The 12,599-nt window shown below is 32.3% G+C and overlaps 1 protein-coding gene and 1 long non-coding RNA gene across 3 annotated transcripts in view; both read right to left on the bottom strand.

Annotated features, from left to right (window-relative positions):
- The window catches only part of LOC134691500 (uncharacterized), a 172,019-nt gene that overhangs the window by 98,541 nt on the left and 60,879 nt on the right, over positions 1-12,599 (bottom strand). The window lies entirely within an intron of this gene.
- Positions 436-12,599, bottom strand: part of LOC134691533 (ankyrin repeat domain-containing protein 50-like) — a 55,430-nt gene continuing 43,266 nt past the window's right edge. The window contains exons 10-11 of the mRNA XM_063552100.1: positions 6,415-6,864; positions 436-620 (exon numbers count right to left, since the gene is read on the bottom strand). Of these exons, the coding sequence (XP_063408170.1) occupies positions 436-620; positions 6,415-6,864 (635 nt within the window). The remainder of the gene's footprint in view (positions 621-6,414; positions 6,865-12,599) is intronic.

The following is a 12,599-nucleotide window of genomic DNA, read 5'->3' as shown; positions in this document are numbered from 1 at the left end:
ACTCAATTTTTTCTGTATTTTACTTTTAAATGGACTTATATTTTCTTCCAGTTAACATTACATACAGTCCGCAGTTAAAGTTTTCAAAACATTAATTAGATTCATTAACTATCTTAGATTTTTACCAAACTTGCACAGAAGCTTCTTACAATCAAAAGATAGTATAAAGAGGAATGTTTTTATTGATTTGTTTCCTCATTTTTTGTTGAGCCTGCGATTTACAGCAAAAGTAGGCGAGACACTGGGTTCCGCGGAACCCTTACAAATTTTTCGATATTATTTGAAGATCTAAATTTCTGTAAACTATTAGAAAATATTGTTATCCTTTAAACACTTTAAACCTTAAAATCTGATAAAGTTATTTCGTTTAGATATTGTCAATATGTAGGTCTAGTTAGACAGTTCACCATGGTCCTGTACAAATAAACACAAACATCAGACAACATTGGCAATTTTCAATACCTCTTGTACATCAGAGATCAAAGCATCTTTCCAAGTGCCAACAATAACTATCGGTGGATCAAGATCCTCTGATATTCTCTTTTTGACATCAGATTTATATATATCCTCTTCCAGTCTACTGTAACAATGTATTGAATCCATCCACAATTGGAATAAATCTACAAAGAAATATGTATAAAGAATTCTTATCACCATTCATTAAAGTCTAATGTGGTATGATTGATAATAAGACAACAATTCACCAAAGACCAACATACCAGAAAATTAGTCATCCTTTTCATGATTTAACAGATAACAAGAATGTAGATAAGATACACAATTCATAAAATAATAGTTATTACAAGATAACAAGCTGTCTGGCAAAAAACAAAATGACCTGGGATTCAGTAAGCTTAATATATATCTAGGATAGCTGCATAGTTTGTTGAAAATCCAAGTTGATTTGAAAAAGTTATCAAAAAAATTAGCTTTTTGACATAGATTCATTTAATTCTTAAATTTGACAGCAATACAAAAAAAAATTACCTAGGATTCAGTAAGCTTAATATATATCTAAGATGGCTGCATGGTTTGATGAAAATCCATGTTGATTTGAAAAATTTATTAAAAAAGTTAAAGTGTACTATCTGTATTTTGTCCGAATTACAAAGTGAAGCTTTTTTTTTACCAAGATTACTTCAATTCTTAAATTTGACAGCAATACAACAAAAAACAAAATGACCTGTTTATTACTGAACAATTATTAACACTACAATCCATGATCTCTAGATCTACTGCTTCTATTTTAATTAACCATTGAGTTGATGATTTCAACTTCCCAACACTTGATCGATCTGATGGCATGAAAGCAATTGCTTTAAAAACTGACCACCACAAAATAGCTATTAGTGCTCAAAGTTAATTGTATTGTAGAACTTGTATGAATGATTTTGTTTTACTCTTAACAGTTTAATCTATTCATCTATTGGAGGTTTAGAAATTATCTGCAAAATGATAAAAATTTGTAAAAAAATCATTTAAGTGCAAGAAATCCAATTAGAAATCTGCTAAATTTTACACATTTTGACTTTCGTGTTGAACTTAGAGGAGTTGCTTTCATAAGGTGTTATTGTCACAATACTACAAAAAAGTCAATGTCCAATTTTATGGTAAAAACAAATTGGAAGAAATTTTCTTTTTAATTTCTGCAATCTTGAGAACAAATTGTCCCCATCCACCCATTTTTTTTTAACCTCCCCCCCCCCCTTTTCCAAAAATTTGTTCTTTCACTCAAGATATGGTCATAATCTCAAATTTAATTTCCAATGGAGTTTGCAACCATAATAACCTATTAAATACATCAAAAATGTTGTGTTTGAATTGCTCCCATTACACTGCTTTTAAATTATGTTTTGTACTTACGTAATTGTCCATTAACCAGAACACCCTTGTTTTCCACCCTTTTTGCCCCTAATTCTTTAACGGTTTGAGCCATAACTCCCCAAAGCCAATTTTTATCATCCCTTTGTGGTATGGAAACTTGTAGTATAATTTCAGAGAGATTCATACACCATTCCACAAGTTCATGAAGTTATTGTCTGGAAACTAGAAAAATGCTTATTTGGGACCCTTTTTGGCCCCTTATTTGTAAACTGTTGGGACCATAACCCCCAAAATCATTCTCAACCTTTCTTTTGTGGTTATTAACTTCGTATTGAAATTTCATAGATTTCTATTTACTTTATGGCAAAAATATGCTATTTACTCTTTTACTGCAATGGCTTAGGTTTGCTTATTAGTTAATCTTTTCTTTCTGACCATTTTGCTATTTTTTCTAAACTAAAAGAGTTTTCAGGGAAATATCTAAAAATGAATACAAACTGTCATGTGACAGTAATTATTCCTACAAGGATTGATTCTCTGATTGTTCAATGATGTTTTAACACCACTTTTAAGTGTCACTTTTGGGCTATTTCGTGGCGGTCAATTTTTATGGTTGGAGGAAGCCGGAGTGCCTAGAGAAAACCACAACCTTCGATAGGAAATTGACAATCCTAGTCAATTAAGATGGAAGTCGAGTGCACCCACCCTACTGGGGTTCGAACTCATTACCTTAGTGTTGACTGGCTAGTGATTACAGTAGTAGAACTACTTAGACCACTTGGCCACCGAGGCCCCCCATGAAGTACAAATTGTCATGGACAGTAATTATTCCTACAAGGAGTCATGTGACAATTTCCATCAAGTTGATATATATTGTTTATCTCATCTTGCTGCGTACACTTAATTCCTTTCTGTGTTCTAAGTTTTGAAGACAATTTAAACAAAATCCGCTAGATTAGGTCATAATCATCATTAAGAACAAAATCTTTTACAAAGAGTTGATTGTCAATTTCCATTACTTTATTTATGACATTTTCTATCTTATTTCAGATATTAAACAAAAAATACAAAATGTTAAAAATTGACATTTTAGGGGCGATGACTTCAAAACAAATTGTCCATTTTCCCAGAAATTTTAAAGAGAAGGAAGACCTTTATTTTTTTATCAGTTTTGCTCTAACTGTTTTATATTTAAGATCCAAACCATATACTTTTCAGTATTTAGTTTTCAATATTGTATTCTGTATACTTTTGTTCGTTTTTTGGTCGTTTCCATTTTTTTTTTTATCTGTGGTATCTTTCACTTTTCTTTCACATACAGTTAAAAAAAAATAACATCCAAGAACAATAAAATTTTGGTAACAGGTAGACTTGATGACATCCCAAAACCAAAATTTTCCTAAATTTCTGTCTATCATTATGTAACAACTGTTGCGACCTTGACCTATGACAAATCAGAACTCAGTTTAGAATACATTTAATATTTATAGTTAACGTTGAAATATCTGCAAATTTGATTGGGAATTAATCAACTCAGATAATCTGCGTTGGATAGTGTTTACCTGGGTTGTTCATCATTCCAAAAATAAACAAGAATTCTGAGAGTATTGCATGGCAATACATAGTCCTCTACCTGTTAAATTTCATTATACTGGAACAAAATGCTATATTTGATCTATAACTTGTCATGGTGTAAACCATATAATAAATATCAAGTTAATATCTTTAGGCATGATGAACAAGTGAAACTGTGAGCTACAGTTCACTGATGATACCCCCGCCCAAATACTTGAAGGTAAACAGGAAGTTGTAGAGTGATGAATCTGGAAACGCATCACACAGTATAGCTGACTTATACAAACACTGAAACCAAATTTCAGAAATCCTTGTAATGTTGTTCCTGAGAAAAATGTGAATAAATTTTCAACTTGGATGTCATGTGTAAAATGTGGAAGTGTTCAGTTAACAAGAAGTTGTTGATTGATGAATCTTAAAACACATCACACGATATAACTAAGTTAAATATAAACCCTGAAACCAAATTTTAGAAATCCTTGTGATGTAGTTCCTGAGAATATGCGACAAAAAATATTCATAGGACGGACGGACTAATTGATAGATGGACGGAAAGATGGATGGACCGACAGACAGAGGTAAAACAATATACCCCCACTTTTTTTAGAAGCAGGGGTATAAAAAAGATGTGGAAACTGATTATTTGGGTGAATTTTCCAAGTCGAAGGACCATAACTCTGCACAAAATCATCAGACCGGAACAAAATCAGTACTTGATCAGTAACTTGTCATTATTAAACTACATAGCAATTATCAAATTGATATCTTCAAACATGACAAAAAAAGGGTGGAAAACTGATTATTGTTAAATTTCTAAGTCTAAGGACCATAACTCTGCACAAAATCATCAGATCGGAACAAAATTCACAGTTGATCTGATCATGATAACACTATATATACCAATTATCAACAGGAGTGAATGGACAAAATCATCAGAATTGAACAAAATTTGAACTTGATCTGTAACTTGTCATGATGAAAATATATACCAAATATCAAATCAATGTCTTCAAGCACGGACGTACAGACAGACAGACAGACAGACAAATAACTAGGCATTTGGCAGAACCATCAATGATAACAGATCTAGACAAGACAAAACCTAATTCAGCTTAGGTAACCATTAAACCTGGCATTCTTGTCATGTCAGTAGTCATGCCAGACGAAAACATAAAACCATAAGTCATTTGTGTGCAAGATTTGGATTGTCCAACTTGTCTACCTTATGGAAGATATAGAATCACTGACCAGTATCATATACATATGACAGATGTGCGACTGATACATTTATTCTTTGAACAAAGCTATAATCAGCTCTTTAACGTTTGTATTAGGTTTGGATTTTCAAAATGCTTTCATCAAGCATCACCGAATAGACATTCATTGTTGAAGAAATGCATATCTGGATTTGCATTGGTAAAGTAAATCTAATAAATTGACTGATTGCTTTACATATTTTCTTCTGTACTCATGTAACTTGGAGCGAAAGGGGGTATATATAGTTCTTGATATCTATTTCCATCTTAAGCTAAGTAAAAATAAAATGAAATGTTAAATATTTTAATTCTCACTTAGGACACACCAATTTAATTTCTTGTTCTACGGTTTTTTGGACTCCAAAAATTTGTGGCGATCGAGCGATTTGAAAATTTTAATAAAAAAATATTTAATTTGCAAATTTTTGAGGCGAAGCTTGAAAAGTAAAGGCGAGCGATTATAATTTTTTTTTGTAAACATAAAATAGAAGGTTTTGACAATATTAAAACTTGATTTATCACTTGTACTTTGACATTTCTTTAATTTCTGTAGTATTTTTTCCCTGTTCATCAAGAAATAATTAAATCTGGTCTATGTATGTGTGACTGACAATAAGACAATTCTCCATCTAAGTCATAATCAGTTTCGGGGCAACCCCTTAATGTTATAAATATCCCTTTTACATGTTTTATGAGGAATCAATGTAAGTTATAATATATTTGTTTGTACAAAAGGGCTCATATTTTCTCAAAGAACTGTATATCTTTCTCGTATTAAATGGTCAAAACATGTCCAAGAGTTTTGTAATATTCCTGGACTTCAACCATGTTAACACATTTACTTTAACAGTTTAATATTATTCAAAATAAGTGGACCCCTCTTTTAGAAAAAGTTGTTTAAAATATGATGTAACTCTCCTCTTTTTGAATAAAAAATTCTAAGTTTTCAAAGGTTTTGTATAGAAGAACTATACAAATCCCTGGTATTTCTGTTTTCTTTTCTTCATCAGTAAAATGACCCCTTGTCTGAGGGAGGGTTGTTCTCAACCTTATAATAAATAAGTACGGCCCTTTACACAGGGCTTTGATACAGACCAAACAGCAAGCTATAAAAGACCCCAAAATAATTAGCGTACACAATTCGAACAGGAAAACCAACAATCTAATTCATATATCCAAACGGGAAACTACCAATGAACAACATCAACAAACGATAACTGCTGAACGACAGGCCCCTGAATCAATCAGGGCAGGTGCATAAACATGCAGCAGCTATGGATAGTTTCGTTTCGCCAGCATACAATATAATTGCAGTTGAAGGCAAATCCTTCAGAAGTTCTTTGTACTTTAATCTAACAACGAACATTTTTTGATAGGGAATATAAGTAAGGGGGAAAGAAACCAATGTTTTGTTCTTTACAGGTATTTCCGCTGTTATAAATTTATTTCGGAGCACTCACACTTTTAATAAATAGGTTTGATGCTGAAACAAATATTCTCACAGATATTTACACAGTGTGGTGGTGTGCTTTTATGTTTAAAATCGTTATATACAGGTTAGACTGTGATTTTAAAAACAAATGTTGATATCTTTTTATAATATTTACAAAAAAAAAACGGTGCGGGAAAAGGACATGATTACATTTCAGGAAGCGGGAATATAAAAAAAAAAATCGTTTTGAAAAAAGTAGGTGCGGGCGGGTCCGTCGAACAAGGAATCAAATTGGTGTGGCCTTATTGTATCTATATGAAATGTTACCTTGTGCTTGTTTGTCGCCAGCCTCATTGAGTTTTGTAACAACAAGATAAATTGCATCTGGGGATAAAAAGGTTTGATGTGTGTGGTAGAATTCTTCATCTCCTGCAAAATCCCACAAAAATAATGTGGCATAATCCTCTTTGTCATGTAAATCTACATTAGATCTAAGCATGGTTTCAATATCCTTTTTTGCCTGTTCTAATAATTGGTGTTGTTGCTGCGAGGTTACTGGAGGTTCAACTTGAGATTCAGTGGTTACTAGAGGTGTCATTATTTTAGGCTGCTGATATACTGTCCCTGATTTCTTTGATTCCTCAAAACTTGTTGCTGGTGTGTTGTCCTTAATGGCAATGTGGGATTCTACTGGTTCTTCTATTGTTCCTTTGTCCTGAAGTTTTACATCATATTCCTTCAATAGTCTTGCATGAATTTCAGTTCCGTCATAGTTTCCTATCAATAGAAAATAAAATAATTGGCTTTTTTTTCTTTCTTTCTGATATTTTATCTTAGGGAGATTGGATGTCTTCTGCCATCTTAGATTGTAAAATAGTAGAAAACAATTGGTCTACATCTTTATTGAAATATGCGATTTTGAGGTACGATTGTACTTCATTTGTAAGATTTTTCTCCTAAAAATGAGTTTTATCTTATAATTAGAACCGTTCCACATATAAAAATTATTGTTTTGTATGATTCAATTTTATTTTAACTTAGCCATATAAAGGGTGATAACTCAGATTAACCAACTATTAACATAGAACGTGTTGTAAATTTACATATTTTGTTTGGTAGCAAGAAAACAATTTCTGCCACCCAAATTTATTATTTTATTTTCTGAATATTCTATCATTCAGTTTACTCTCTATTATTCAAAATTAGTTTTCACTGTTATAAAATCTATAGAAAATCTGACAATTTTGTACAACCTGAAGGTTGAAAAAAAGTCCTGTGACCCATAATTCATCCTTTCTATTAAAATTTTGGAACAAGAATGTGTCCAAAGTACACGGATGCCCCACTCGCACTATCAATTTACATGTTCAATGGACCATGAAATTGGGTAAAAAATCTAATTTGCCATTAAAATTAGAAAGATCATACCATAGGGAACATGTGTACTAAGTTTAAAATTGATTGGGCTTCAACTTCATCAAAAACTACCTTGACCAAAAACATTAACCTGAAACTCTCACTTTCATTTTCTATGTTCAGTGGACCATGAAATTGAGATCAAAAGTCTAATTTGACTTTTAAATAAGAAAGATCATATCATAAGGAACATGTGTACTAAGTTTCAAGTTCATTGGACTTCAGTTTCATCAAAAACTACCTTGTCCAAAACTTTAACCTGAAGCGGGACAGACGGACGGACAGACGGACGTACGGACGGACGAACGAACAGATGGACGCACGGACCAGAAAACATAATGCCCCTCTCGTATCGTAGGTGGGGCATAAAAAGCATGATAAATCTACATTTTGACAAATTATTAAAATAATCTGTCGATTTAATTAAGACCCTTATCTCCCCGAAGAAAAACTGTTTATTTAGTTAAAGGTATAAAATAAGGCAATAAACAGTTACAGAATAAAATGTTCGTATGTTATTCCACTCTAACATCTGTTCTTACAAATAAGGTAATAATTTCAAAAAAAAAAATGAAGATCCACCAAATTTCTAGAAGGATGAGCAAAAGTTTTCTTTCTTTCAGGCCTGTGTCTGACAGAAAGAAATTCAGTTTCACAAACTATGTATAGGGGTTTAGGTAAGGGACAGATGAACTGAAAAGATTGCATACACTGAAATGTCTAGCCTGTGTCTGACAGAAAAATTGAAGTTTTACAAACTATTTATAACATGCATGTTCAGGACGAGAACAAATTAACAAGAAATTTTAGCTTCCAAGTTAATGTGCAGAGGGCTATGAATTATCTCTACAAGAAAATTGGAATTAACGTCACCATTCTGACCGGTCAGGTTGCAAATATTTTCATCCAACATAGCCAAACGGACACCCCACTTTGGCACCGGTTTCAAATCCGTTCAGATGTAGACAAATTTTAGACATGACCTTATTGATATATGTCATGGGTGCATTTTCCTTCCAAGTGTATTAAACATATTTGATAGTATTTTTCAGTATTTCATATCTATTTGTCTGTATGTTAGATAATTTTAGAATTATTTGTTTATTATCAAAAGTTTGCTTTATTAAGGAATTAAGTTTATTTTTCATGTCTTTGAGTATTTCTCTTTTCCATAGTAATTGTAAAACCTGTAAATAATGCAGACAGATGTCATGTGATAATTAGAGTTTAATCCTTTAATTACATTTGATCTTAATTTTACTAGTCATGTTTTTCATTTGGCACTTTGTATATAAAATCATTATTACTCGGATTAATTTGAAATCTACATCTCACCTTGAGTTCTTTTCAATTTTCATTTTAAATAGTTCATAGTTCGCAGAAATTTTGAAAGAGCAGAAGGGAAAAAGTCAATAGAGAGTCACCAGAGAATCAGCATGTAGGGACAGAAACATCATAGTCACTTAGGTGACCATCAAGTAAGGACAGTAAGTGAGTTCCAGGAACAGAGCACCTACAAGCCAAGTAGGAGAAAAGAAGTCAGCTTCACAACTGTCACCAAACAGTTCGCTCTTCAGTATCCAACCAGCATGGCAACTCAGGATATTCATTAGCTATCAAGGATGTGGTTTCAGACCCAAAACTGGAACAGACTCAAACTTAATTATACAACAACTAAGTCACAGTCTCAGTTTAAGTAGGGAACTGTTGCAACAGTTAGAAGCGTGAAGGAGTTGGAGTGATCCTGCAGAGTACCGTCTGTTCCAGTTTTGGTGATTTCAACTATCAGACACTAAAGATTGCCTACCAATCATCTCACACATTGGAATGCCATCAACCCAACAACAAAAGAGAGACTAACAACTTAGCGGATCAAGACCTGTAACCCCAGATCCAGTTTTATCAGGAATATTACTATTTGGACAATTTCTTCTAAAAGTGCATTTCGAACAATTCCATCTGACAATTAATCAATGTGATTAGACAATTCATAAGAGCAGTGACTTTAAATTCTATAGTGCATTTGTTTTAATTATTTGGATTTATCTTTGGCATATATTGTTATTTATTAAATTGTTAAATGTTTTAGAGTATTAACTTTCCCGCTTGTTAGACTTGGGGTAATTGTAATTGTAATCATTTATCAGCTGTAATTGATTACAATTCTTCAAGTAATCATTGTAATCATTAATCAGCCAAAAATCTGATTACATGTAGTTTAATTTAATCAGTTAATTTTCAAAATACCTTGTAATCCTGATTACTTTTTGATTACATTCTGATTACTATGGGAAAAAATCTAAAATTATGTTAATGGTCAATATGTCATGTCTTAAATGAACCTTTTTGTTCATATTCAACCAGATGCCCCGCAGGGCGCAGCTTTATACGACGGCAGAGGTTGAACCCTGAACAGTTGGGGCAAGTATGGATACAACATTCAAGCTGGATTCAGCTCTAAATTTGGATTGTGATTAAATAGTTGACACAGCATAGGTTTCTGACACAGAATGAATGTGGTCTTATAAACTTAAAATATTTTTTTTGCCTTTGAGCAATTCACTATGCTGTGGAATATTAATCATCTCGAAAAAATGTTTGAAGAAATTTTCTTTTTATTTATGAAATCTGAAATGAGAAAAATTAACACCCCCTTTTTTTTCACATCCCCCTTTCCCTTTTTCTAAAACTGATCTCAATTCAAATTTCTAATGGAGTTTGCAACAATAACTACTAATTTAAATACATCATAAAATATTAAAATGTAAAATAAAGTGCTTGTTATCACTACATGGTAAAGATTGTTTTAATTTATCAGTTGGTAGTAAAAGTGAATATACATTGTATATTGTATAAAACAATGATTTAAGTTGATTCAACTACTATTCTGGACAAAGAAAGATAACTCCAATTGAAAATTTCTTGCTATTGCACAATATTGTGCAGTTAGATATTTCTTGCTAATGCGCAATACTGTACAATTGAAAATATTTGCTATTACACATTATACTGTGCAATTGAAGATTTCTAGCTATTGCGCAATACTGTGCCAATTATTCAATTTTTGATGAAATCAAACAAAGTTTAATTTTGAACCCCGATTTGGACCAACTTGAAAACTGGGCCAATAATAAAAAATCTAAGTACATTTTTAAATTCAGCATATCAAAGAACCCCAAGGATTCATTTTTTGTTAAAATCAAACTAAGTTTAATTTTGGACCCTTTGGAGCTTAATGTAGACCAATGTGAAAACAGGACCAAAAATTAAGAATCTACATACAGTTTTTCCTTTTATGGTCATAAACCTTGTGTTTAAATTTCATAGATTTCTATTTACTTATACTAAAGTTATGGTGCGAAAACCAAGAATAATGCTTATTTCGGCCCCTTTTTGGCCCTTAATTCCTAAACTGTTGGGACCTCAACTCCCAAAATCAATCCCAACCTTCCTTTTGTGGTCATAAACCTTGTGTTTAAATTTCATTGATTTCTATTTACTTAAACTAAAGTATAGTGCAAAAACCAAGAAAATGCTTATTTGGGCCCTTTTTGGCCCCTAATTCCTAAAATGTTGGGACCAAAACTCCCAAAATCAATCCCAACCTTCCTTTTGTGGTCATAAACCTTGTGTTAAAATTTCATAGATTTCTATTCACTTTTACTAAAGTTAAGAGTGCGAAAACTAAAAGTATTCAGACCACGACGACGCCAACGTGATACCAATATCAGACCAAACAAATTTCAATTTTTGCGGTCGTATTATAAATATTTAACTTGTTAAAATAGTTTAGTTTTCTTCAAGCATGTTATAACTTCACCTTAATTGATTCATTTACTTCAGTAAAAATAAACTGTTACAGAAATTGAAAGTCATCATTAGCCTAATTAAAAGGTATTGTACATATATTCACAATTTAAAGATGTATATATTTGATATTGACTTTAAAATATTCAAGTTGTATTTTTCTTTAACTTCTGAATTATATTAATCCTTTGTTAATATTGTGATTATTGTCACCTTGAAATGGCAGGAAGGAAACCAATTAAGGTCTGTTTTTATTGCAATTACCAATTGTGTGTAGCTGTATACAGGTTGCATTTCTGTAAATATTGACAATGCGTTTTCCCATAGGAACTCCCTTTACGGCTAAAACTGTACCATTGTTTCTATGAAGTTTTGAAAAAAATCATATCCTAGAATGGAAAGTTCATATGCACCACTATTTTTTTCAAAGGTCAAAATGTAGGGCTGTGCGGCAAATTTTCAAAGTTTATATGCCCTGAACTTTTAAGAGTTTAAACTAACACTAAATTTCTTAACTATCCCTACCTCGACTGTAGGGTTACCATAGATTTCAATATAAACAATATTCACACGTATATTTTCTGGTAACTTTCCAAAGTTGTGTTAGTTTAAACTCTTCATCACACAGTATAGCTGACTTATATCAAGCCTGAAACCAAATTTCAGAAATCCTGGTAGTGTATATACGTAGTTCCTGAGAAAAATGTGATGAAAAATATTCATGGGACAGAGGGACGGACTGACTGACCATGCTGACAGACTGACGGACTGATGGACTGACGGACTGACGGAAGGACAGACAGAGGTAAAACAGTACTAGTATACCCCCCTTTTTTTCAAAGCGGGGGTATAATTATGTGACGCAAAGAACCTTGAAAAGGAGGTCAAGCTCAGTTGAACTCTACTAAAGAGAAGATGACCTGGTACCTTTAGTACCTGAGAAAGGAATATAATCAGGAAACTTCAAAGCCTAAAACAACATATATATTCAAGACTGAAACCTCAGATGATTATAGTGTGTGATAACATTGTGTGAGGGAATTCGACGTTTGCCATACCACTGTTCACTCCAGCGCAATTTATGACTATACTACTGCATCAATCAGAATGGTTTTTTTGCAGTGTCTTAAGACATGCTTTTACTTTGTTGTCGCATATTATTCGTGAAAAATTCAATGTTTTAAAAAGGCGAATTTTCTGTATAAAGTCAATGATTATGTTCACTTTTGAACGCCAAACTTTCTACAGCCTTAAAGACGCAAATAAAAGATCCAAAAACTATACCAATA

The sequence above is a fragment of the Mytilus trossulus genome, chromosome 11, assembly GCF_036588685.1.
Source record: "Mytilus trossulus isolate FHL-02 chromosome 11, PNRI_Mtr1.1.1.hap1, whole genome shotgun sequence".
Classification (NCBI taxonomy): Eukaryota; Metazoa; Mollusca; class Bivalvia; order Mytilida; family Mytilidae; genus Mytilus; species Mytilus trossulus.
The sequence above is the reverse complement of the archived record's forward strand: the minus strand, read 5'-3'. Positions and strand labels throughout refer to the sequence as shown.